This window comes from Sporobolomyces salmoneus (genome assembly GCF_050403485.1).
Source record: "Sporobolomyces salmoneus JCM6883 DNA, S_salmoneus_JCM6883_v1_ctg8, whole genome shotgun sequence".
NCBI classification, from domain to species: domain Eukaryota; kingdom Fungi; phylum Basidiomycota; class Microbotryomycetes; order Sporidiobolales; family Sporidiobolaceae; genus Sporobolomyces; species Sporobolomyces salmoneus.
The window spans coordinates 270,893-295,298 of NW_027481155.1; the positions used below are offsets into that span (position 1 = coordinate 270,893).

General features: G+C 51.5%; 11 protein-coding genes across 11 annotated transcripts; 5 read left to right on the forward strand and 6 right to left on the reverse strand.

The window, feature by feature from the left end:
- Positions 1-194: 194 nt before the first annotated feature.
- Positions 195-1,917, reverse strand: JCM6883_003434 (acetamidase/formamidase family protein; the record flags this gene model as incomplete). Its single annotated transcript, XM_076630140.1, has 7 exons — positions 195-419; positions 495-686; positions 747-792; positions 863-1,245; positions 1,304-1,611; positions 1,687-1,718; positions 1,787-1,917. The coding sequence occupies 7 exons, from the start codon at positions 1,915-1,917 to the stop codon at positions 195-197; spliced, it is 1,317 nt and encodes a 438-aa protein (XP_076489898.1).
- An 880-nt stretch (positions 1,918-2,797) lies between these two features.
- On the forward strand, positions 2,798-5,713 carry JCM6883_003435 (sodium:solute symporter family protein; the record flags this gene model as incomplete). Its single annotated transcript, XM_076630141.1, has 14 exons — positions 2,798-2,995; positions 3,071-3,081; positions 3,217-3,272; positions 3,337-3,633; positions 3,701-3,904; positions 3,969-4,030; positions 4,089-4,139; positions 4,205-4,224; positions 4,293-4,454; positions 4,520-4,710; positions 4,772-4,888; positions 4,961-5,382; positions 5,442-5,541; positions 5,598-5,713. The coding sequence occupies 14 exons, from the start codon at positions 2,798-2,800 to the stop codon at positions 5,711-5,713; spliced, it is 2,007 nt and encodes a 668-aa protein (XP_076489899.1).
- Positions 5,714-5,848: 135 nt separating this feature from the next.
- On the reverse strand, positions 5,849-8,345 carry PEX3 (Pex3p; the record flags this gene model as incomplete). Its single annotated transcript, XM_076630142.1, has 7 exons — positions 5,849-5,935; positions 6,008-6,434; positions 6,502-6,600; positions 6,669-7,065; positions 7,128-7,278; positions 7,338-8,085; positions 8,155-8,345. 7 exons carry the CDS (start codon positions 8,343-8,345, stop codon positions 5,849-5,851), a joined length of 2,100 nt encoding a protein of 699 aa, XP_076489900.1.
- A 274-nt stretch (positions 8,346-8,619) lies between these two features.
- Positions 8,620-10,826, reverse strand: JCM6883_003437 (uncharacterized protein; the record flags this gene model as incomplete). The annotated part of the gene is made up of 5 exons (XM_076630143.1): positions 8,620-8,884; positions 8,955-9,366; positions 9,439-10,008; positions 10,077-10,400; positions 10,463-10,826. The coding sequence occupies 5 exons, from the start codon at positions 10,824-10,826 to the stop codon at positions 8,620-8,622; spliced, it is 1,935 nt and encodes a 644-aa protein (XP_076489901.1).
- An 859-nt stretch (positions 10,827-11,685) lies between these two features.
- JCM6883_003438 (uncharacterized protein) lies at positions 11,686-12,932 on the reverse strand (the record flags this gene model as incomplete). Its single annotated transcript, XM_076630144.1, has 5 exons — positions 11,686-11,826; positions 11,946-12,062; positions 12,127-12,411; positions 12,471-12,569; positions 12,627-12,932. 5 exons carry the CDS (start codon positions 12,930-12,932, stop codon positions 11,686-11,688), a joined length of 948 nt encoding a protein of 315 aa, XP_076489902.1.
- A 252-nt stretch (positions 12,933-13,184) lies between these two features.
- Positions 13,185-14,398, reverse strand: MRPL10 (mitochondrial 54S ribosomal protein uL15m MRPL10; the record flags this gene model as incomplete). Its single annotated transcript, XM_076630145.1, has 5 exons — positions 13,185-13,475; positions 13,550-13,675; positions 13,742-13,895; positions 13,963-14,126; positions 14,207-14,398. 5 exons carry the CDS (start codon positions 14,396-14,398, stop codon positions 13,185-13,187), a joined length of 927 nt encoding a protein of 308 aa, XP_076489903.1.
- A 123-nt stretch (positions 14,399-14,521) lies between these two features.
- On the forward strand, positions 14,522-15,293 carry MIC19 (Mic19p; the record flags this gene model as incomplete). Its single annotated transcript, XM_076630146.1, has 4 exons — positions 14,522-14,608; positions 14,686-15,059; positions 15,127-15,202; positions 15,270-15,293. The coding sequence occupies 4 exons, from the start codon at positions 14,522-14,524 to the stop codon at positions 15,291-15,293; spliced, it is 561 nt and encodes a 186-aa protein (XP_076489904.1).
- Positions 15,294-15,460: 167 nt separating this feature from the next.
- JCM6883_003441 (uncharacterized protein) lies at positions 15,461-16,769 on the reverse strand (the record flags this gene model as incomplete). Its single annotated transcript, XM_076630147.1, has 6 exons — positions 15,461-15,726; positions 15,792-16,007; positions 16,068-16,131; positions 16,196-16,507; positions 16,596-16,667; positions 16,743-16,769. 6 exons carry the CDS (start codon positions 16,767-16,769, stop codon positions 15,461-15,463), a joined length of 957 nt encoding a protein of 318 aa, XP_076489905.1.
- A 437-nt stretch (positions 16,770-17,206) lies between these two features.
- On the forward strand, positions 17,207-19,639 carry JCM6883_003442 (LIM domain-containing protein; the record flags this gene model as incomplete). Its single annotated transcript, XM_076630148.1, has 4 exons — positions 17,207-19,024; positions 19,091-19,158; positions 19,223-19,356; positions 19,434-19,639. 4 exons carry the CDS (start codon positions 17,207-17,209, stop codon positions 19,637-19,639), a joined length of 2,226 nt encoding a protein of 741 aa, XP_076489906.1.
- Positions 19,640-20,110: 471 nt separating this feature from the next.
- Positions 20,111-21,019, forward strand: JCM6883_003443 (Mg-dependent acid phosphatase; the record flags this gene model as incomplete). The annotated part of the gene is made up of 5 exons (XM_076630149.1): positions 20,111-20,194; positions 20,273-20,442; positions 20,524-20,660; positions 20,745-20,806; positions 20,885-21,019. 5 exons carry the CDS (start codon positions 20,111-20,113, stop codon positions 21,017-21,019), a joined length of 588 nt encoding a protein of 195 aa, XP_076489907.1.
- A 933-nt stretch (positions 21,020-21,952) lies between these two features.
- JCM6883_003444 (dual-specificity kinase family protein) lies at positions 21,953-24,209 on the forward strand (the record flags this gene model as incomplete). The annotated part of the gene is made up of 10 exons (XM_076630150.1): positions 21,953-22,420; positions 22,482-22,602; positions 22,666-22,780; positions 22,842-22,928; positions 23,011-23,177; positions 23,243-23,331; positions 23,404-23,536; positions 23,608-23,776; positions 23,844-23,970; positions 24,051-24,209. The coding sequence occupies 10 exons, from the start codon at positions 21,953-21,955 to the stop codon at positions 24,207-24,209; spliced, it is 1,635 nt and encodes a 544-aa protein (XP_076489908.1).
- Positions 24,210-24,406: the final 197 nt, after the last annotated feature.

Sequence of the window (24,406 nt, forward strand, 5' to 3'; positions counted from 1 at the left end):
ATGTTTTAGGCCTATTTCGCCGTCGCAAACAAGCAGTTCATACGCGGCGAGAGTTCTCTACGTGACCACTCATGCGCTGAAACGGAAAGAAAAGTTGTAGACACTGATTCATTTGGCAAATTTGGGCACAGATTGACATCGACAGACTCCTGCTTTTTCCAAGACTTGCTTTTTCCCTCTTCGACGTTTACACTTTACTGCTTCTTGCTTGCTCGCTTCTTTACCTCCTCCTCTGAGAAGAACTCGATCGAACGTTGCCCGTCCGATCTGAGGGCGACGTTGCCGTAATCCCTCTTTTCGAAACCATTCGGACCCATTCCCTCTGGGAGAATGTTGCGATCGAAGATTTGAGGAGGGAGAGAAAGTGTGACACAGGCGTTCGGGACGTCGACCAAGGCGGCGACGTGACTCTCAGTCGGCTGTGCAGGAGGTTGAAGAGGGATCGTCAGCTTTGGGTTTCGGGCAGACCCAAGTTGGCGGAATAGAAGACTCACGGCGGCACTGAGGAGAATGTATGCTTGCTCCAACGTGTATCCGAGGTTTGTGAGGTAGCTCATCGTGTTCAGTGCCGCTTGTTTGAACGCGGTCGTCGCGCACATCGAGTGTTGAGAGCCGTCACCGTGAGCGTCGACCGAGATACCTTGGAACGTAAGATGTTGAGAGTAGAAGGGATCGACGGGCGAGGGCTGTAGAGACAGATCCAAGTCAGACCGAGTCGGTCAACAACAAGAAAGAAAAATGCTTACGAGGAAAATGGGTTGTTTGAGATTGAGCTTCTCCACCCCTCCTTTCCTACGGGATAAAAGAAGAGCGAGTCAGCTTCCGACGGACGTGAGTAGAAAGGAGCTTAATAAAGACGCACACCACAGTACAACGCATCGTGACGACACCGCTCATCTCGATAGCTCCGCAGAAGGACATTTCCGAGTCTCCTTGCGAAAAGTGCAAATCTCCGACAGTGAGGTTCGCCCCTTCGACGAAGACAGGGAGCCATACCGTCGAACCTCTCGACAAGTTCTTGATGTCACAATTTCCACCGTGTTCGCGCCCGGGAATGGTGCGAGCACCTTCCTTCTTGATCTTCTCGAGAACCGCTTCGTCGAGATCTTGTCCGATGTAGACTCCTTTCGGCTCAGGGGGAAGGGCGACAGCAGGCGATGCACCGGGTTGCGCGTCGATGAGCGCTTGTTCGCGACGGTTCCATTCGTCGAGGAGTTCTTGCGAAGGCGCAGTCCCGAGAATTCCCTGATTGACGAGGAATGGTGAGCTTTAGACTTCCGATCGAGAGAGTTGAATGACTCACGGGATGCGGGATACCGGCGAATCGTACGCCCGGAACGTGTCGAGACGAGGCGTAGACTCCTTCGAGATCCCAGATCGCTTTCGAAGCCTTCGTGTCGAATTCTTTCGCGAACAATCCTCCGTCTTCCTTGTTGAAGATACCGGTGTAACCCCAAGGGCATTGAGGAAAGTATTCGACGTTTAGGAGTTCCACCTTGAGAGCATCTCCAGGCTGAGCGCCTTCGACGCGGACTGGTCCAGAGAGGTTGTGCACCGAACTCAGGTCGACAGAGTTAAGATCGTCCGCATTGTCGGTGTTCTTGACTTGGCCTCCAGTTCATTCTAGCACAAAAAACCGGCGGAGTCAGCTTCAACGAGAGAACAGGAGGCACGTTGAAAACTCACCAATGCACTCGACTTTGAAGATTTCGCCTTGTCTGTTGCAGCACATGGTCAGCGCTCAATCACAGACAGAGAGAGTGCAGAAATCGTGACAGAGACTTACTGAGCGGTTGCGACAGCAGGAATGTCAGGGTGCCAGCGATTCTGGAGTCCTTTCTGTCCTTTCGCAGGCTTCAGAGGGTCGATGGAGATTAGAGTCTTGTGAGGCTGTCCATACTCGGATTCGGTTGTCATGGCGTCGATGTGAAGAGGTGAGAGAAGACGAAAGAGGGGAAGTGGAGGAATTCTCCGGAGAAGAAGAAAATCGCTTATCAAACGGTTCAAGAGGGGGCGGGGAAGAGCCGTCGGAGCTTGGCAGGAAGCGGAATCATACGAGAAAGGTTGGGAAAGAGCGGGTCGAAGCGGCTAAGATGAGGAAAACGGAAAACGGGGAAAGCTCGCAAATCTTTCAACTTTTTGCCCTTATCGCTCGACGGAACGACTCGGGAGCCTCATCGATTCCCTCGGCATTCGCTTCGAATCTCGACATCTCTCGTGGGCCGTGGCCGTATCGGAGGGCGGAAAGTAGCGACTTTTTCCAGAATGTCTCATCAAGTTCCAAATCATGTTCGAGCGCAAACGTATCGCAAGCTGAGCTCTCAGTAGGCAGCTCGGATCACACTCAGTCTCATCATGGCTGCTCCGGTGGAACGCTGCAGCGTTTACAGCTGCGAGGGGGAACTAGATGATATCTCATCAAGCGGAGGGCTCAATCGGAGGAACGACATCTGTGAGCGGTATCTCCTTCCTAGCCATCCCGATCTGGAGCCTCGGACACTGACTTTGCTTTTGCGTCGGCAGCGAGGGAAGGAGGTAAACGAGGAGGCGAAAAAGTCGGCCGACGCTCTTATCTAAGCTCGCTTTAAACGACTCGCGCTATCCCGTTTCGAAATCGCACTTTGTCGCTTCGATCAAGAATCCCTTATCTGCCTATCTACGGCAGCCAGCGGGAAGAGCGGAAACAAACTCCCCCTTCGAAACTTTCGCACTTCTCTCTTTCCTCACTTTTCTTTCGACTTTCGCCTCAACCACTCTCAACTCGTCCCTCTACCCTACTCGACTGGTTCTTCTCGTCATGTCCAGTACCGCCATCCTCTCCCCCGGGGCCGGCTACGCTATCGTCCTCAGCATCTCAATTGGGTTCGCCGTCGTCATGGTCGGAATCACGAAGCTACAGAACCGTTACAGCGTCCACAAACAGAGTCAACTCCAGGAGTTTGCCAGTGCGTCTCACTCCGTGAAACCCGGTCTCGTTGCGACCGCTATCGTGTCGGTAAGTTCTTTTTCTTCTAAACTTCGACCTCCTGGGACTCCGAACGGGCACTGATGGCAAATAGTATCCCTGTAGTCGTGGACTTGGTACGTACCTCTGTCTCTCCTTGTTGGAGGAGGTTGCAATCCGCGCGAGGTGATTGCGTTCCGGAAGCTTTTGCCTCAGCGGTGTTGTTCTCCTCACACTCCTTGTTCGTAACTGACTCTCACCGCATACAATAGGGCTGCAACACTCTTGACGTCCAGTGCGCAGGCTTTTAGCAATGGTATCGGGGGCGGTAAGATCTTGTGCTGAGATGTCACGGACGAGCTGTCACTGACGATGGTTCTCGAGATTCCCAGGTTGGTTTTACGGAGCAGGCGCCACAGTCCAAATTTTCTTATTCTCGATGAACTCGGTCATGATCAAACGCAACGCCCCGAGAGTCCACACGTTTCTCGAGGTCGTTCGTTGTCGCTGGGGGACGGCAGCCCACCTCGTCTTCCTCTTCTTCTCGCTTCTCACATCGATCCTCGTCAGCGCTATGCTTTGTGTTGGAGGTAGCGATACGGTTACTGCGTTGACGGGAGCGTCTACGCAAGCCGTCTGCGTCTTGATGCCGTTGGGGGTAGCGTGTTATATCTTGGTCGGCGGTTTGAGTGAGTCTTTCGCAAATGGTTCGGACGAATTTTGGAATTCGACTAACCTCTCGCATCCACGTCGCAGGGGCGTCATTCTTTGCGGACTACATCCACACTGCTGTCCTTTACATCATCATCCTTTACTTCATGTTCAACGTCTACACCTCGAATGAGAAAATCGGTTCGATCCAAACGATGTACGAAAAGCTGCAACAAGCTGGAGTCGAGTATCCGATCGAGGGAAACAAGAACGGCTCGTACCTCACGTTCAGGAGCAAGTCGGGTCTCAGTGCGTCAAAATTCAATCTCCACCTCAATTCCCGGCAACCAAGCTCATTTTCTTTTCGCTGTAGTTTTCATGGCCTTGAACCTCATCACCAACTTGGGAACCGTTTTCAACGATCAAGCATACTGGGTGAGTCTACCTATAGTTAGAATCGTTCGCATCGACTGAAACTTCGATCCTTGAACAGCAAAGAGCCATCGCGTCGAGAGCTGAGACGGCCGTATCGGGATACATGCTGGTTCGTCCATCATTTTCTCTGTACTAAATGTCTACAAGGCTAACCGCGCTCTATCGGGTCTCTAGGGAGGATCCGCTTGGCTCTCGTCAGTGTTCTGTACTCGACCCATCCCCGCCCTGAGCTGTACTGACTCGACGTTTCTCCCCGATCTAGTATTCCCCTCGCTTTCGCAACTTGCATGGGACTCGCCGGAGCCGTACTCAGGGGCGATGCCGACTGGCCGGGACTCACACCTGCTGAAGTTTCGGCAGGACTTCCCGCCGCCGCAGCTGCTCAAACGCTTCTCGGATCCAGTGGAGCAGCCGTTCTCCTTATGTGAGTCGACCTGTCTCCGAACGAGAGATCCGCTCAGAACTGACTCGAGTTTCGATTCACGACAGCCTACTTTTCCTCGCCGTTACCTCCGCTACCGCCGCCGAACTCTGCGCCGTGTCGACTCTTCTCACGTACGATGTCTACCTCCCTTACATCAAGCCCCACGCTACCGACAAGGAGACACTCTTCTTTGATCACTGCGCGATCGTCTTCTTCGCATGTGTCATGGCGATTCTAGGGATTGCATTGTTTTACGGTACGTGACGTCTCTGTCTCGTCGATTAACAACGACTGACATGGATCTCGAATGTGATCAGCCGGAATCTCGCTCGGATGGTTGTACAATGCGACGGGAATCTTTGTCGCCTCTGCCGTTCTCCCCATCGCCTACTGTATCATGTGGAAAAAGGCAAACAGGATCGCTTGTATGACTGGTACGCCTATCTTCGCGATCACCTGGAGACGGTAATTGAACTAAGCTGATGTCGTCTTTTTTTTTTCTGCAGCGGCGGTCCTCGGATGCGCTTTGGGAGTAACCGCTTGGCTCGTCACGGCTGCCTCTCTCAACGATGGCGTCGTCACGATCGCGACCTCGCAGCAAGACTATCCGATGTTGACTGGCTCAGTCACGAGCTTCGGTGTCTCCCTGATCATCTCGACGCTCGGATCACTTTTCTTCCCCGAGAACTACTCCTACGACGACACACGAGCTCTCCACGCTCACTCGGAGGCTTCCGAGGATCTTGAACCTACAACGCCTTCGGAGGAGGACAAGGAGGCCGGAGAAAAAGCCACGGTCGTGCCCAAGTTTAACTCGGAATCGTCGAGCCTTGCTGAAGGAGGAGGAAGCGCAGACGAGTTGAGCTTGTACAAGCGAAAGTTTAATTTAGCTCGCAACGTCTCCGTTCCTCTCTTTGTCATTCTCCTTGTGAGTCACGCCATCTATATTTGCTCACATACGAATCCACTGACTTCTTTCGCTTGCAGATCCTCATTCCAATTCCTCTTGCGACTGCCGGAGGAGGATATATCTCCTCTCTCGCCGGCTTCAAGGCTTATGTCGTCGTTTGCTTCTTATGGATTTTCTGTAAGCTCTTCCGTGTTTTTCGGTCTTGGGAACTCAGCTGACACTCTGACTGCTAGATGGTATCGGCGCTGTGGTTATTTACCCTCTCGTTGAGTATCGCAAGGAGCTCGGAGACCTCTGTCGCAATGTCGTCCAGGATCTGAGGGGAAAGAGAATCCCTCGTGAAGCATAAATACCTTGCTGTCTTATTTGTAACCCTTCTCTTCGTGTTTCAGTCTCTTTGGTGTACGCTCCGCAACGTCTGTAGTCTCGATTGATGTTTCGATGGCGAAAAGCTCTAAATGCCATACAACTTTCTTTCAATGGATCAATAACTATCCCTGAGGTTATCCCGATCGTAACTCGCATAAACTATCGCTACAAACTCCCTCAATTCTCGAATATCGTCAATAGCCTGTCATCAAACCACATCAAAGTCAGCGAAACCCGTCTTTCCCGCAACAGTTAGCGACGAGTCGAGACTCACCTCGACGAATTCATTCCCATGTCCACCCCTCAATATCCCCGCCTGACCTTCTAAACCAGCTGCACTCAACCTCGTGAGAACGGGTAACAAACTCGCAAGTTTCGTTTGTTTCTCCGTCACGTCTTCAAATCGAGCTCCTCTTGACCCGTCGATGCTTCCGGCTGCTGAGTTGGGTGGTAGAGGCGTACTGAAAGCGGGTTCGAGTTTCGAAATTGAAAGGGTTAGAAGTCGATCGAGGACGAGAGTCAAGACGAGAGAACCGTCGGGAGAGAGGAGGAAATCGGAGGTTTCGTTCAGGAGGGAACGGAGAGGTCGAGAGATGAGGGAAGTGTCAGATGATGAGGGAGAAGGAGCGGGGAAACCTCCTCCAGTGACGAGAGTGTGAATTTCGTGGGCGGGAGTAGGAGGGTGGAGAGCGGCGGAAAAGCTGAATACGCAAGGACATCATGAGCTCAAGATCATGCAGGGTAGTGCAGAAAGGAGCTTGGACTCACTCGAACCGCGACCCATCAGGTTGAGTTTCGATCCGTCTTCGAATTTCTCCCATCAAAGCTGATAATTCGCCGTATACTACGGGAGTCTTCAGCGCCATACTGTGAGAGACGAATACAACTGTCAGAGCTGTACATACGTAAAAAGAGAGTAGCGACATAAGACTCACGGTCCAACGACTTCTTCCACTTTCTCCTGCACTCGATCTCTAACGACTTTCCACCCCTCATGTAACAACCACCAACTGAACGTCAAGTACTTCCTCTCGACGTCTTCGTTCACTCTATCTTCCTCCCTCTCACTCGTCGACGCCAATTCCTTCGCTCTGTACAATGCAGCTTCGAGATCATCTCCGTTCGACATCAAAGGTTCGTCGTGAGCTTTCCCTTTCCCTTTCTCGTCGACTGGAGGGAAGATAGAGGATGAGTTGGGTGATGGAGAGCGGGGAGGAAGAGAATCGATGAGGGATTTGACGTAGTGAGCTCGACCGAGGAGGGCGAGTTGAACATGAGTTTGAAGAGTTAGGAGGGAGAGGACATAGATTGAAGTCAGGAGTCGAGTGAAAGCTGTATATCGCATTGAGAATTAGCTCACGGGCATGATTCTAAGCTCAGCGAGAAGGACTTACAGAGAATCTTGATTTCGTTCCAAAGTTGGATTTTGCTTTTTGTCGGTAGCGGCGCAGGTTCTGGCTCGACAGGGTCGACAACCGACTCTTCCGCAGTAGACTCCTGTACCCGTATCGGTGCTTCAGACGGAGCGGAGTTCCCTGTCGGTGACTGTTGTAACAGAGAACGGTTCAGTGCGCAAAAGGTCGACAATAGTTCGAACAACTTACCTCTTCCGGAACGTTCTCTGCGGCTGTCTGGTCTTTCTCTGGCTCTTCCACTCCATTGCTAGCGACCTCCGCTTCGCCATTGGCAGCCGTTTCGTGCTTCTTGTCGGTTTTGACAATTTCTGCCCAACTCTTCCCTAGACCGCTCGTCTCGCCATTCTCTAGTTTCCCTGATCCCGCCTCTCCGCCGTCCAATGTAGTTCCATTCACTTGCGATGGTGATCCCTCTGTGGAAGGTGGTTTCGGTGCGGATCCGTTGAGTTTTGGGAATTCTTCTGGAGGAGTCGAGAAAGAAGGAGGAGGCGCGAATCGAGGTTGGAAAGCTGGAGCGTCGGGGTTGAGGGTTAACTTGGTCGAATTAGATTTCGGTTCTTCAACTTCTGGTTCGGCTTGAGCGCTGACAGCGTCCGTCGTCGATTCTTTCGATTCTTCTGATTGTCCGTTCGCGACTTCTGGCTCTTCTGCGGCCTCTCCCTCTCCACCTTCTTGTCTGTCCTGATCCTCTTGCTCTCGAGCTAGCCTGTCCTGTTCCTCCTGTTGTATTCTCGCTCGTTCCTGTTCGTCTTTCTCGATTCTCAATCTTTCCAATTCCTTCAATTTCGCCCTCTTTTCTCCCTTCGCGATCTCCCCCAACTGCGCCGTCCTATCCTCGACGTCTAGAGTAGTCTGTAATTGATTCGCTACAGTTGGTAATAGTGCTTGAACCGTGAATTGAGCGTCTTGTAAATTCAGATTAAACCGATTCAATAAACTACCATCCACTCGCTCCCTCACGTCAGTCGCCGGTCAATCAAGAGGGCAATGGGTGGTGGGACTCAACTCGTTCTTCGCTCCAGTTTGTTTCCGACCTCGTTCCGAAACTTCCATCATTCTTTGAATCCCCCATTGTCCGACCGCATATGCACCTCCTACTGTCGCTCCGAGGTAGGCGAATGTCTTCTTGCGATTCGAGAGGAAGGACCAGGTTGAAGAGGCGAGTGTTGTAGGGAGTGAAGTGAGGGAGGAAATCATTGATGAAAGAGTGGGGGGGATAAAGGGGAGAGGAGGTGGGTAGGAGACCAGACCTTCGCTCTTGTTTGGTCCTGTACCGAGCGAAGAAGTTGATGAGCTGAGCGGGTTGATGTGAGTGAATTGGGAAGAAGTCGGAAGGCGGTAACTCGTTCGTTGCTGAATGCCGGATAATTACGATGACTTGCCTCTCTCGTCTTCGCAAACAAGAAACTTCGAGTAGCGCTACTGACAATACTATTGGACAAGATGCACAACGACAAGAACCGAAAAACCTCTACATAATACAACATTTCTCTTTTTCTCCTTTCGATGATTTCGATTTCCTCGCTTCCTGAGTCGACGGGGTTCGACCGCCAGCAGTCGAACTTCTTCTTCCTTCCTCTTCTCTGTGTCTCGCAGAAGTCGAATGCGACTGCAGCGGAGGAGGCTGAGCGTTCCGTTGTTGTTGCGCTTCTTCCTCGTATCTTCTCTGTTCAGCTCTTTCGAACGCCTCGGCTCGATGTTCTTCCTCCGTTTGCAGTTGTTGCGCCAATGCGAGACTGTCCGCAGTGAATGCCATCAGTCATACGATATCGCGCGAGAAGAGAAGGAGTAAGGAGGATTCCTCACTCTGCCATCTCGTTTTCTTCCCTCACTCCCTCCCTCCTTCCCTCCGGTACATCTCTCACATTCCTGACTCCCGCAAAGTCCCCTCCTCTCGTCTGACTCTTCCTCAATCCCGCCGTGAAAAACTCGCTCGCACTACCATCGACGTCTTCGATACTTTCCCAAACGATTTGTTCTTCCCCTGCGAATGACGAGTCCGTCACGAGTGTGAAGAGCTCGGGACCTGGAGGAGCAGAGGAGTGAGATTGAGGAGAAGGAACTCGAGGTCGACGATAGAGGACTGAGAGGTGTGAGTTTCGAAAAAGAGCGGCGAGACCAGAGGGAGGGAGGAGAGATGGAGTCGAGGAAAGCGCGAACAAGCCGGGATAGGTGAGTTGAGTTGAAGTAGAGTTGAGGAACCGATCGACCAAATGCGCTATGAGCGAAAAAAAAGTCATGGTAGCTCAGCTCGTTCTGAAGGAGAGCTCGAAGAACTTCTTTCACTCACCTTTTCGAACTCTATCTTCCTCCTCTGAAGTCCATTGACTCCTCCGTTCCGCTTCCTTCAACAGTTCTTCCTCACTCAAATCGATACCCCCTTGTCCTTGTAATCCAAGTTTCCCAGCGATCTCACTCCCTTCAACCATGAGTTCAATCGCACGATCGTAATCTCTCGCTTCTCTCAACACCTCGTACGGCTCTTCGTCGGCGGGATCGGCGATCCATCCGTGTAGTAACGGGATCTGGGCAAGGGAGAACAGGGCTAATTCTCCTTGACCGGATGTCGAGGAACTCGTGAATCCGTCGATTCGAGTGAATTGAGGGTTCAAGTTGAGGCCATACTGAGTGTGAGGTAAGATTGAGAGTGCTGCTTCGAGGGACAATTGCTGGGAACTGCTCGGCGGGGGTCCGAGGGATGCTTCTGAGGGTTGAATAAGTGCGGGAGAAGGAGCAGAACTGGATGAGGTCGAAGAGATGCGGAGGAAGTAATCGGCGAGGAGAGTCGATAGGTACGAATAGGTGACTCGATCTCGACCAGGAGGGATGTGCAGATCGTTCCGAAGGATGAGAACATTGCCTGGTCGTCGGGAACGGAAAAGTCAGCGGATCTTTGAAGGACTCGCAAGGAGAAGGAGACTAGCTCACAAAGCGCTATCAGGGAGCAAGGTCCGTTCCGGTTCTGCTGAATGATCTTGACTCTGAGTTCCGACGTCTCGAAGCCTTGCGAGGTGGAAGAATCAGCCGGTCGAGGGGGAAGAGGTGGCCACGCTATCGATTTCAGGAGCCATTCTTCTTCGAATTCTTCCCTGACTTCCGAGGTGGGTCGAAATCTCGACGTTGATTCTGGTGGAGTTCTTTCTGAAGCCGCGCTAGCGAGGTCGGGAGCTGGGCGTTGCGAAGATTGGTTGGCGGAGACTTCGGATTCCTGCGCGAACGCGCTAGTTCCCGGTCGGGCAGGAGTCTCTTCTACTGCTGGAACAGCTGTCAGATCGTTATGCTGCAACCACAAAGATGAAGCACGGAGAACTGACCTGCACTGCCTCCTCGCGAATCTGTGACTGAGACTCCTGACAACGCTTTAGCTAGATCCTCCACCCCTGTAATAGCATCCCCGTTGCTCCCCGATGCGCTCGTACGCCCTTCTACCTCCTTCGCTTTGCCCTTTCCCTTCCCCATCTCTTGGCTCAAGCCTCCTTCATCTCCTTCCTCTGACACAGCTCCGTCCTCAATTGAGGCACCTTGGCTAGCTTGATTAGGTCTCTCTTGAGGCTCGCTCGATTCGATTTGACGTGTAGACGATGAAGTTGGGTCGTTTCGAGATGAAGCGTTCTCGTGTTGAACGATGGGAGAGGGGCTGGATTCGGTTGGTTGCGAAGTTCCTTGGGGTTCTGTCATCGACTCTGAATGGTGTGCGCTTATGAGCGGAGAGTGCAACGGAAGGAAGAGGGTAGAAACGACCTGAGTTCGAGAACTCAAATGTTGGCTGACGATTCAGATGCAAGCTCACGCTTGGAAGAATACGCTCCAGAGCGCCCCTCGAAACGGTCGTTCAGCTCTGGATGGAAGAGGTACGCCTAAAAGCGAATCGACAAGGATTCAGGGCAAAATCGCTTCTCGTAGTTTTTCGCACGGTCGAATCGCATTTTCTCTTCTGCCGCAATCGCGCTGTCGCGCACAGCCAATCGAGACGACGAACCGGTGTATACAGAGGAGAGTACTACAAGGTTGAGATTTGTCCATAGAAAGGGAAGAGAAACGCAGAAACGAGGAAAAGAAAAGCAGGCAACTCGAAACGGTGACAGAAGACGGAAGTAACTCCTCATTCTACAGTCGGACCGACATGTCGAAGAACTTGTGGTCTGACTGAGCCATCAGGATTGATCTCTCCCTTGAGCCAGCTCCCGTATGTTGAGCCAGCTCCCGTATGCGGAAAAGGCGGGTCTAGTGGAGTCTGCTTGAGCCCAAAACGGACAACTTGATTAGCGCGCTATTCGAGCAACTCGAGTAACGTTGAGCCTTACCATTGCTGAAGCGGATATCGTGGCTGAAGTTCCACAGAATCTCGAGTCCTTTTTCAGAATAAGGCTGTTCAGGAGTCGATCAGTCGTTTATCAAGAGTTCCAAGGGACTCGGTCCGATTCCAGAAAAGACTTACTAGTTCTAGAGTCAGAGGAAGAGCTATGAACCCCTCCAACTCCCGTGATAATAGTGAAACAACCACTTGAGCCTTTCGGGATGTCGAGCTTGATTTTCCTCAAGGCACTTCTCGAGTCTCGTACTTGCGTCCTCCGATCTCGAGGTATCGCGGAACTTCCTGTAAAGAGAGACGATCTTGTCGAGACGACTCTTGAGAGCAAGGTCGAGATTGGCGCTTCTTCTCGAAACTGGGCGGTACCTAGACAAGTCGGGAGCAGGAAGCTCGACATCACCCGAGCTCTGAACAAGGAGCAATGGGTGTGGACGTGAGCTGATGATAACCCGCAGCTGTCGAAAACAGATCGAAGGACAACGCACCCCAGCAATTTCGGTTTGGTTTCCAGCGTGGGACTTGGGGATTCGGGCGTAATCTACAAATCTACGCCAGTAGCGTCCGAGATCGCCTCCGAGAGCGATCATATGACGTTCCGTTGGCTGTAAGAAGAGCAAAATCAGCCAACGATAGAACGTCTTGACGACGAGGGAAGCTGCGATTTACGATGAGATATTTGAGCATCCTAGCGCTGAGATTATTCTTTCTCCCGTGTTCGAGAACTTCCTGACACGACTGGACGATCGAGAGCAATTCGAGTCCTGTCTCGCCCCGATTGACGAAGTTTTTGAGCGTGATGATGCGCTTCGTTAATTGGTGGTCGTGCTCCGCCCATGGCTCGAGGATCTGATCGACCGTGTCCCGACACTTGGAGTCGATGTCGTCTGGAGAAAGGTTCTCGTTTTGGAGAGTTGAAATCTTTCCCTCCGCCGTTAATTTGATGTCGTTGATCTGAGCATCAACAAGCCACTGTCAGCATCGCCTCACCGGAAAAGGGAGAGTGAGCTCACGTATAGTCGTTGTAGGAACGAGTCGCCAGGTCTTCCGTTTTCTTCGCCCGTTGGTGTTGGCTTGTGCGCCGTCGCAGCGAATGCTTGCTCGAATCCAGGCTAGGAATCTGCACCGTCAACAAGAGAAAGGTCCGGGAAAGGTAAGGAGATACTCACAAACAGCTTTGCGTAGATATCGACGGGAGGATCATCCGTCGTTACTCGGCGGTAATAAGCGTTGTGGACCAGTTGCGGTTGTTTAACCCACCATGCCTCGAATTCCTCAGTAGTCACACCGGGTGCCATCATACTCTTCGCCCAATCGTCTGGAGACCATGTTGTACCAAAGTGTGTCTTGACTCCCGTCGGGTGTTCTTCGCTCCATTTCGTGCAGAGGGATTCCACTGCCTTTTTGTATTTAGAGAATGGGCGGTCCCCGGGTTGAAACCTGGGTTCGTGGCGGCCTCGTGGGCGCCGAGGCATGATGAACAAGCGAAAAAGTGAGAAGAAGAGAACAGAGAGCGAGCCAGGGTCAAACCGATGGATCGCGAGACGAAGCACGATCCTGCCCCCCGCGGACTTCGACCTATTGCGTGCTCGAGATCTGTGCTCTGAAAAGTGTCGAAGCACACAATAGGGGCCCGCTTCTGCGTCCCACTCGCGGCAACCTCGGTCCCAGTTCAAGGGGTCGAATCCTCCTTCGTTTCGATTTCGAGACACCGTCGGAGCCTACGATCAAGCTTGTACTTCCCTCGACGCTTCTGCAGTTCCTTCGACTTCACCCCTTCCTAGTTCTTCTGCCTCGGCTTCCCCAGTCTTCACTTCTCGAGACTCGACCTCTTTCGCAATCACCTCATCTCCCGTTGGTTCCCCTCCTCGTCCTCCTTTCCGGGGTTGTTGTAGAGCCAAGTATCCTCGGTTCTTCGGATTCGAGTAGTAGAGGAGATCTCGTCGAGTGACGGGATTCGCTTTACCGGGGAGAGGGAGAGATTTCGCAAAGAATGAAAAGGGTCGAATCAAGGCGCGCTATTCAAGCAACAAAATCGGTCAGGGTCACCTTTCGGGAACGGTGCCCGAATCCGAGTAGAGAGGGGACGTACGAGAGTGAGACGGTTCTCATATCGAGCGACGAAAGTACCGTTCAGAGCTTCGATGGCCTTGATCGCGGTCTGGGACGCCTTCGAAGCTTCGATCTGTAGATTCGGGGTGCTCAAGTATTGCGCGCCCTAAGTAGATAGAGCCGAAATGGGATCAGTCGGGCAAAAGATGAAAGACTAGAGGGTAAAACTCACATCGCCGAGGATTTTGACACCATCATGAACACCGTGAACGCAACGAGTCTCGTAAAGTTCCTTCATCGTGATCGGTCGAGTAGGATCGATCAACCCTTTGTCAATCCAATGTTGAAGTCGTTCCAAGTTCAGAGGAACCAAATCTTGTTTCGAGCTGAACATTGATAGCAATCTCGTCAATCTACCGTAGCACTCGACGACAGAGTGACGGGCTGACTTACGGGTTCTTGAATCCACGTTTGGGGAAAGCTCGAGTGATAGGAGTTTGACCTCCCGCGAAATGAAGTTTGGGTTTCCCGTTTCCACTACGAGCGCCTTGACCTTTGTGACCTCTTCCAGAAGTTCCACCCCTTCCTGATCCGATACCTCGACCAATACGTTTACGCTAGCAGACAGACGAGCGAAGAATGTTAATCCATCGGAGAGAGAGAGAGAGAGAGAGAGAGGAGGGGAGGATAAGCTCACGTTGTGATTCGATCCTGGAGCTGGTGACAAGTTCCCTAATGTCGATACATGGGTCGCGTACTGCCTTGTTGATCGAGATGAGGAAGATGAAGAACTAGTCGAAGAAATTGGAGAAGCCGTCGAGAATGCCGCGGGAGCTACCCAAGTCGATCGGCCGAGGTTCAGTCTTGCTACTAGTCGTGTCAGTGACATGATCGAAGAGTCGGGTGATAGTTGAAGAGGGACAGAAGCCGGGCGCCGAATCGACGTCGCTCTAGAGCGAGTTTCGGGTTTTGATCTCTACCTCGTATCAATTAAACGACAGTAGGACTCAGGATGGGATCAGGAGCATCTAGACCGGATCAAGAGATCAACTCGAACGCGGACCAAACCTTCTTCGCGAATCGTGATTCTCCCGTTCAAGTCAGTTTCATTCCCCTCCCTGTCCCCTCCTTAGCTCTCCCTCGAGTCCGCTGACCCCTGGACGATACTCTGAGTAGTTCTCGGAAACCTTGATCAACCACCTCTCGTCTCAATCGACTCCTTCTTCCTCCGTTCCTTCATCTCGTCAGGAAGCGCTCGACGCTCACATTCAAGCCCGAATTCAATCCGAGCTCGCCCAGCTGCGACAACAGGAACAACAAGTACGACAAGAGATTGAACGAGCGTTGGAGAAGGAGAACTTGGATCGAGAGAAGGGGAACGCTCAAGAGGGAGGAGAATCCAGCGACAAAGGACTCTCGCACAGCGCGAGCTTGTTCGAGGATTTAAAACAGTTGGAGAAACGAACGGCTGGTGTCAAGAAGCAGCAACAGGAAACACCAGAATGGAAGAAGGTGGAGGAGGGGAAAAAGGCGTTGGAAAAATGCTTCTCGCAAGTTTTCACATTTGTCTCATGATCAAGCTAGTTTGTCCTGACCCTTGCGCCGAATGTTGAACAGTGACAACCAAAAGACTCCTCTGGAATGCAGAGCAGAGGCAGAGAAGTTCAAGGCTGCCGTCGCCGGTGTCGAAAAGGTAGGTCTTCATTCTCTTTACCCGTTTTGACCGCTTTGCTGACCTCATGGCGCCCCGTGTTGCTCAGGTGTTTATCTCTTCCATCAACTAGACATATTCCCTTTCGCTATACAAACTCTTGTCACGTATCATTTTGCCGTGCCCCTCGAAAACTGGAAAGACCTGCTGTTCAGTCTCGTTTACTCCACTCGCACTCGGACGTTGAGATCCAACTGCTTTAACTAAATACACAAAGCTCATCGCTATGGAGTACCAAGGTTAATCTAACTTCTTGAACTCGTCAGTCGCTCGAATCAACCTCTCCTCAATTTCCTTTTCCGCACTCGAATGACCCGCCGTAACGATTTCGAATTTCGCTTCCGGGAAAACCTTGTGCAAATCCCACGCCGTCTTTGCTGGACAAACGACGTCGTATCGACCTTGAATAATCGTGGTCGGGATGTGACGAATCTTGTCGATTTGGGAAGGGAGGAGGAGGTAACCGTCTTGAGGGAAGAAACCGGCGTTGATGAAGTAGTGACATTCTGTGCGATGGGTAGACGACCTTGAGTCAGCTTGAGTCAAACGATAGAAGAGGCGATGAACTTACCGATGCGAGCAAAAGCGTCTGCGAATCCAGGCTCATCTGCTCTCTTCAAGTACTCCTCGTCAATCTCGATTCGTGAAGTTGCCATCTCCCACCTCGACCACGCTCGACCAGCTTCAGCGCGGATCTTGGGATCTTCCGAAGTGAGTCGTTTGTAGTAAGCTGTGATCATGTCGTTGCGTTCGTTCTCGGGTATAGGCGCGAGGTAGTCGTCCCAGTCTGAAGTAGATTGAAGTCAGCGAGTGACGCAAGAGGGAATGGGGATGAAGGGGAACGCACATTCAGGGAAGAGATCGCTAGTTCCAGGTCCGTTGTAGAAGAAGTCGAGCTCTGATCGTCGAAGCTGTTGCACAGAGAAATAAATCAGTACAACACTCTCCACCGAGTGATGTAGCGACGTCACTCACGGTAAAGATTCCTCTCAAAACGAGAGACTTGACTCGATCCGGATGAGTTTGGGAATAAGCCAAACTCAAAGTCGAACCCCAAGATCCTCCAAACACATGCCATTTCTCGATTCCCAAATGTTGACGGATCTTTTCCATGTCTTCTATCAGGTGAGGAGTCGTGTTATCTTCGAGAGAAGCAAGAGGAGTCGAATCCCCGGAACCTCGTTGGTCGAACAGGATAATTCGGTAATGTTGGGGGTCGAATCGACGGGCGTCTTTCGCATCGCAGCCTCCTCCCGGTCCTCCGTGGACGAATACTACGGGCTTTCCCTACAAGAGGAAGAGAGGGGAGAGGAGGAAAGTGAGCCGACGTGGGGCGACGAGGGAGGAACGAAAGAACGCTGGCTGATGGACGTACATCTTTGTTTCCATACTGCTTGATCGAAAGAGTGTGTACGTCCGAGACTGGGAACATCTCGGTCTTGTAAGGCTGCGACTCGGTTGAATGACATCGACCACGAGGTCAGCGAAACCGAGAGGGCCGGAGATTGGAGAGAGTGCTCACTTCGATAGGAGGGAATAGAGTGCTCATGGTGGTACGATGAGCGAGAAAGTACGAAGACTGCGATAGAGCGTCGACGAGAAGAGGGGTCGCGTGTCGAGAAGTCCTTTTGTTCCCTCAATCTCTTCCAACCCGACCAGCAACGAGCACTACAGCTGCGGAGGTTCGACTACGCTGAAACAGCTATAGCCAGCGCGCGTCAACATTCAGCCCACCCTCCCTCTTCCTCTCTCCTTTCGACGAATCTCATCTTCAATCAACTCTCCTCGCTCGCCCTCGAACCTTTCTCAACATCAGAGTGGTCACGTAGCTCGATAGGACGCTCAAAGAGGTGTGTACATTCTCTCTCTGATCATACGAAGACTCAGACCGCGTTTGAGCACGTCCAAGGAAATTTCGGCTCGCTCTCGGAACAATCGCCGTTTGCTGACACTTGATTGATTTTGTCGACAGCTCTTTGCGTCTCGATGTACACCGAGTATCAACGAGACTATCACGGGCGTCAGGCTCCCTATCCCCCGAATCCTCACTTCGCACCTCCTCACAGATCGCCTCAACTTCCTCCTTCCCCTTCGTTTCCTTCGTCTTCCAACTATCAGTACCACCCACAGCAGCAATATCCGAGAGTCCCTTCCCCTCAACAACCTCCCTACGCCCGGAATCCTCCTCACCCCCACTACTCTCCAACGCTCGATCCTCCTCCTCCTCCCGCCGATGCGATAAAATGCAGTTCGTGCTCTTCCTGGGTACACCTGAACGATCTAGGAGATCATGTGTGTTCGACAAGCTCGAGATCGCCGAATCCTGGACCCCGGGGACGAAACGAGGAATCTTTCGCACGAGATTTGAGGGTTGACGTTCAAGCCGCGGGGAACAAGGCATACGGTCCGAATGCGACACTCCGAAGTCCGATGTATCCAGGTCACCTCGAGCCAACTCCACCTCATACCCCCGGTTCTTCCCTCTCGAGGCCAACCTCTCCCGCTCTCTCTTCGCATTCCGTCTCGAGCAATTCTTCGGCGTCGTCTTCGGCCGTGAGTACGGGATCATCTTCTAGGATGCCGTTCTTCGAGAGGTACAACAAGCTCGTAGGATCGGGAAACTCGAACGGAGGAGGAAATGGAAACATGGCCGGAGTCGGAATGCGAAACCTCGATATGCCATCCCGTAGTCCCGGAACGCCTCCAGGTTTCCCCCTCAGCGCTTCACCTTCTTCCGGCGCAGTCCATCATCAACGAGATAGATCTCCGTCCCCGAATCCAAACTCTTTCGCTTTTCATTCGTCGAACTCGAAACCCCTTCAGCAGCAGCAACAGCATTCAAGCTTGTCAGAGCAGATGAATAACTCGTCTCGATACCAAACCCGACCTCCACCTACTCAACCCCAACGATCTCAGACAAGTTATGACGACCGGGATCAGCGAGTCGAAGCTCGACAAAACCTTCGAGCTCCCTCGCCCATTCGATCTTCCTCACCGAGTCGAGGCATTCCTCCTCCAGAACGTCCACTAGGCCCCCAACGAGCTCACACTTCGCCTTCTCTCGCCGCCTCAGAAACATTCCACAAACCTCCTTCTTCTCCCGCTCCTTTGCCCAGCAATCTCGCTCGATCTCCTTCCAACTCTTCGTCGATCCACTCTATCGAATCGGCCTATATCGCTTACGATAAGCGAGATACGCTGAAACCTTCTCCCTCGAATCCGACGATGACTCGCTCGCCCTCGACAAGGTCGAACGCGAGTCAAGGAGGAAACGGTAGTATCAGTAGCTTGGACGCTTTGGAGGACTTGCTATTGATGGCGAGGGAGGAAGCAGAGGACGACGAAGCGGAGGAAGGGAAACAAGCACTTCTCGACGAATTCCTTGCTCCATCGAGAGTAAAGGATCGAAGCGTTTCAGCAGAAGAGAGGAGGAGGAAGGAGGAAGACGACGTTTCGTCGACTCCACGCGCTCCGACTTCTCGAATTCCGACCTCGAAATCAGTTCCGTCTCTCACGCCGTTCTCGAACCCTTCTTCTTCTTCCTCCCCCTCCTTCCGAGCCGGTCCTTTGACGCCATCTGGATCCTCGCCGAATCTCTCATCGACTCTTCGTGGCGTGCCGACAAGCTTCGACTGTACGACCTGTCGAACCCGTTTGAAACCCTCGCAGATTCAGAAAGCGGGAGACGGTCAGTTGTTCTGTAGGGAATGTTACGCGGAACGATACCTCCCGAAATGTCGAAAGTGCGAGAAAGCGATCGAAGGGGGAGCAGTGACGAGTTCAGATGGGAAAGTCGTCGGCAAAGTGAGTTCTCCCCCCCTTTTCGACGTAGGAGGAAGCGTCGTATCTGACTCTCGCACAACTCTATAGTACCATCCTGCTTGCTTCTCTTGCTTCTCGTGCTCAAAATCTTTCCCTTCAGGCGATTTCTACGTCTTGTGAGTTGATCGCTTCATCTTCGTCTATTCTCTTCACTTATTCACCTCATCTCCTCGTGTGTAGCGACGGAAAGCCATACTGTCAGTATGACTATCATTCCCTCAATGGATCGCTTTGCACGAACAAATCTTGCGGAACTCCGATCGAAGGACCTTGCGTTTCCCTCGTTGGGGAAGACAATGGAGCTGGTGGTCGCTGTGAGTCGATCTATCTCTGATTCTTTTACCACATTCCGAGCTACAGACAGACTGATTCTACCTGCTTCGTGGACCAGATCATCCCGATTGTTTCGTCTGTTCTATTTCGACTTGCTCGGTCCCTCTCCTCGAACACCATTTCGTCGTTGATCGTCTCCCTTACTGCGAACGCCACTCTTCCGGCAACGTTCCACTCCCGAGGAGCTACGGACAAGGTTCGTCGTCGAATTCTGCGTCGACTAGTCGGGCGAAGAAACGTCAAACGATCATTACGAAGAGATAGAAAGAGAGGAGCTTCGTGAGGTTCAGTCATTCATGCGCATTTGTGAATACACACGTTTTTGTAGAATCACTGCTTGCATTCACTTCCATCTTACCATATGGCAGCTACGCTCCGAGAGTGTGAAAGTTTCCCTTGCGAGAGTTTTCATTTTCTTTCATTTCCTCGAAGTTGGGTTTCCATCGATGCCCCCTAGTTTCAGAGCGTTGGACTTGTTGGGGAGGCTGCAACACCGCCGGTTCTGGCTCGCAATGAAGAGACTCGCAAATGTTCGCGAAATGTTAGATCACTCTTTCTTCCTCCCCGACACTTCGCTCTCGACCCATCCGTCTAGTCTTTCAGTCTCAGCATCGACATTAATTCCACTCATCCGCGACAGCAACCTTTCTCGCTCGCTTCCCTCGTGTGCATAACGTCATTCTTCAACTTCGCTCTCTCATCCACCACCGACTCAAGTCGACACTCAGCTCCAAGATGAACCCGGACAACTCGACGAAGCGTATGCCAAAGTGCGTCGTCTTTGATCTCGACTACACTCTATGGGATCTATGGGTCGATGTTCGTTTTTCCTCTCCTCTCCGACTTTGTATCCTATCAGGGCTTAACCTGACAACCTCTTGTCGATACATCGTTCAGACTCACGTCACTCCTCCGCTGAAACGAAGAGGAAAAGACGACGTGAACCAAATCTACGACAAACATGGGCAAAAAATGGCTTTCTATCCTCAAGTTCCGGGCATCTTGATGGATTTACATCGATCAAAGATTCATATCGCGGCTGCTTCGAGAACGCATGCACCGAAAGCGTGAGTTGCAAACTCCTCAGTCACAAAGGAGGACCGTCGACTGACTCGTTTATCGCCTTTTCTCGTTGACGATTCCAAAAGTGCTCGACAAGCTTTGACGGAACTCTTGATTCCTGGTTCGATCGATTCTGATGACTTACTGAAAGGAGGGAAGGCGAAGATTGACAAGGAACTCGTCTCGTCCATCAACCTTTTCGATTCGATGGAGATTTACCCAGGTAAGCGATAACTCGTCTTGATCGAGGGAGTGACTCAATAAAGTGGCTTGACTCGAACTGATGTGTTGCGACACTCTGGAACAGGTAGTAAAATCACTCACTTCCAGGAACTGCACAAGAAGACGGGAATTCCTTACGAAGAAATGGTACGAAACTGTCCCTCTTTCGCGCTTGAAACGACATTCGAAGCTAACTTTACGCGCTTCGTATTCTCTAATGGACAGGTATTCTTCGACGACGAGTCACGGAATCGAGAAGTTACGAACCTAGGCGTAACTTTTGTCCTGGTCGGAAATGGAGTTAATCGAGCATTGTTCGAGAGCGGCCTCGAGTCGTGGCGCAAAGGCCTCGCAAAGTGACGAGACCAAGTTGATCACATTAGACGAAGGTGAGTAGTATCGATCCGTTTGGATCATGTCGCGACACCGCAGGAGAATGACATACAACTTTTCGTTTCGTTTTGGCACAGATAGAGAACCCTTCCACGCTCAGAGTTTCTAGACACGCCGACTTAGTATAGACGTTTGTAGGTAGATACAGCTTACTCGGGCGTTCCAGTATCATTTAATAGAGCTCGGTCTCAATGAAGAGGCAACCTGAGAACGTTCTCGAAAGCTTCGCACTTCTTCAGTCTGAAGCGTGACTTTCTGCATGAGCGATCACTCTATTGTCGACCCGAGTGTTGTCTACCTATTCGCTCGGGTACCTATCGCGCAAGGTTGTTCTCGAACGTTTCGCGCGAGAAGGAAAGAGAGGACAGCGAATTTCAATTTGGCGCGAAACAGGCGAATCTATCAGAACCACTAGACCATCTTAGAGAGATGTTACAGTAGTAGAACTAGATGTTACGAAATTTGATGGGGTCATTTGAGATGAGCGCAGGGAAATTGGAGAGGAAAGAGGCCGACTCTCACCTCATCTGCTGCTTAGCCGAACACTCTAGACTGCTCTTCAAGCGCACAAGACCATACAACCCCAGCGATTATAGCGAAAGGTGCGTTGGAAACCCGATACTCTCTCCTCTGTCTTGATCACCTCGACTCGCCAACTGACCCCAGACGTCCTCAATCGAGCACTTCCAGGACTTCTGCGAACCTACGAAGTCACACATAGACCTCGACTATCACCACAAGTCTCCCGAAAGAACTCTCAAAGGAGGATTCGCTTCTCTCTCTCCACACAACTCAACCGTGAGCTAGCGTCTCCCGCCTCCGCCTTTACTCTATACTGTGAGTCATACAGCTGACCATTTACGAGCTCGTAGCGCGTCTGTCGGGACTAGATCGACTGCGATGGCCTCGAGGGTCGCGAATCGAAACAACGGCGCCGCTTCGACGAGCAACAACAATCGACCGTATGCGAATGGAGCGTCAGGTCATTACTCCTCTCGAAACAGAGCTCCAGCACCTCCGCCAGTTCGTTACACGGTCGAATCCGTCCGCGACAAATACGGCAGAGAACAAGAAGTTTTAACTTTGGAAGATACTCCTGAACCTACTGCCGCCGCCGCTTCCTCCTCTCGTACGAATCAACCACACAACTCGACAACACATGCGAGAGGAAACGATCCTTACGGAGGTTACGAACCCGCGCCGAAAAAGCGAAAGAGCGACGCAACAACGAGTCAAAATCAGGGAGCAAACGCGAATGGGTACGCGAGTGGATCAGGGGCTCACTCCTATCGATCTTACAATCAACCAGCTGTTGCGACCGGGTCAGGTCAGAAGAGGAAGCATGACGAGTATGCTCGAGATAACGACGTATGTCTCTTTTCCCCTTGAATTGCGAAAGATTTTCACTCATGGATCCGTTTTCCCTCAGGCTTATCGACCGAGTGGAAAAGGGAAAGAAAAAGAGAAACAGATCTCGAAAGCCGATGCAGAGGGTCATTACATTGTTAGATTGGGCGATATCGTTAGCGATTTCTCGAGCGGAACAGAGTGTCAGTTACCCTTTCAGCTCTCGCCTCAAAATCTTTCCGCTGATGACTCTCGCTGAATCGCAGTCCGTATCGAGCGTCTTCTTGGTCAAGGAACTTTCGGCAAAGTCGTTGCAGCGAAAACTCTCAAAACGAATCATCCTCAACTCCGAGCGGGAGATGCTGTCGCAGTGAAGATCATGTTCGTTATTCCTTTCTTGGTGCTCAATTGCGCACTATTGACATCCTCTCTCGATGGTCAGTCGAAACGTCGCCAAATACCAAGAAGCAGCAAAAACGGAAATTCGAGTTTTGCGAAAACTCTTATCGGGTAATCGAGACGGGAAAAAGTGAGCGCTTTCTTTCTACTACTATTGGATCTGCGAGAGCTCGCGACTGACGATCGTCATTCTTGCTTGCGTTGCGATACAGAAACTGCATTCGATTACAATGCGATTTCGAATTTTATGGACATACCTGTCTCGTGACGGAGCTCCTCTCTTGTTCGGTCTTCGACTTCCTCAAAGAGAACGCCTACGAGCCTTTCCCCCTCTCGCACGTTCAGCGATTCGCGAAGGAACTTTTGCTAAGTCTCAAATGTGAGCTCCCTCAGTTTTGAATGCTCATGGTCCTCGACTGACTCGCTCTGCTTCGTGCATTGTAGACGTACACGATTCAAATCTCATACATACCGATCTCAAACCCGAGAATATCCTACTCCTCGACAGCACCGCCGACATCGTTCCAAGTCGAGTGAGTTCCTTTCGTCGATTTCTTCTCGTCGACAACCTCCGAGGCACTAAATTGACGCTCTTTTGTCCATAGAAATCGAAAACACGGAAACTCTTGCGGAATACCGATATCTGCTTGATCGATTTCGGAAGTGCGACATTCGACAACGAATATCATGCTTCCGTCGTCTCGACTCGTCATTACCGAGCACCGGAGATCATCCTTTGTGAGCTACAGTTCCCTCTCGACGATCAACGGCGTTCTCAAGCTAATTCAGCTTCAAACGTTCTGATTTAGGTACGGGTTGGTCTTTCCCTTGCGACATGTGGTCGATCGGGTGTATCCTTGTCGAGTTCATCACGGGAGAAGCTCTCTTTCAAACACACGAGAACCTCGAACATCTCGCAATGATGGAGAAAGTGTTTGGTCCAATGCCGCAGGATGTACTCAAGGCATTTCATAGGACGTGAGTCTGTCTCTTTCCCTCGACGAAACAACAGCTGACACCAATTGAAATGATTTCGGGCTGCCAGACCCAGAGATCATCCAGATTGGGTTAAAGAAGTCGGGTCCAAGAAGGGAACATTTAAATTGAATTTTCCTCAGCCCTCGACTCAGAAACAGAGTAAGAAGTACGTTCAAGGGATGAAGTCGCTGCGCGTAAGTTTCCTCTAATTCTCTCTGCGTTGTCTTCTCAGCTGAGTGCGATTCGTTGTGGCGTTCTCTTTGGGCTTCTATAGGACATCATCGGAACGACTGACGTCGCACGGGAACGATTTTACGACCTCTGCAAAGGGCTGCTCACTTGGCGCCCAGAGGATCGACTAACGGTCCGACAAGCACTCGACCACGAATTCTTCCGAACGAAAATCGTTGACGAAGGAAGCAGCCGTCGATGAATCTCATCATCCGCCGCTCTCGATACCCTACTACCTACTGTATGCAGTTAGCTTCTCCTCTCGTCGAAGTCCTTCTGTTTTCTCTCTTCTCTCGCATTCTGGAACCCTACTTGTTGAACTCGAAGAACTTCTAGTGTGTGTACTTGTGTCAAAGATTAACGATTCTCAGTTGACAAACGAAACTCCAGCGTATAATA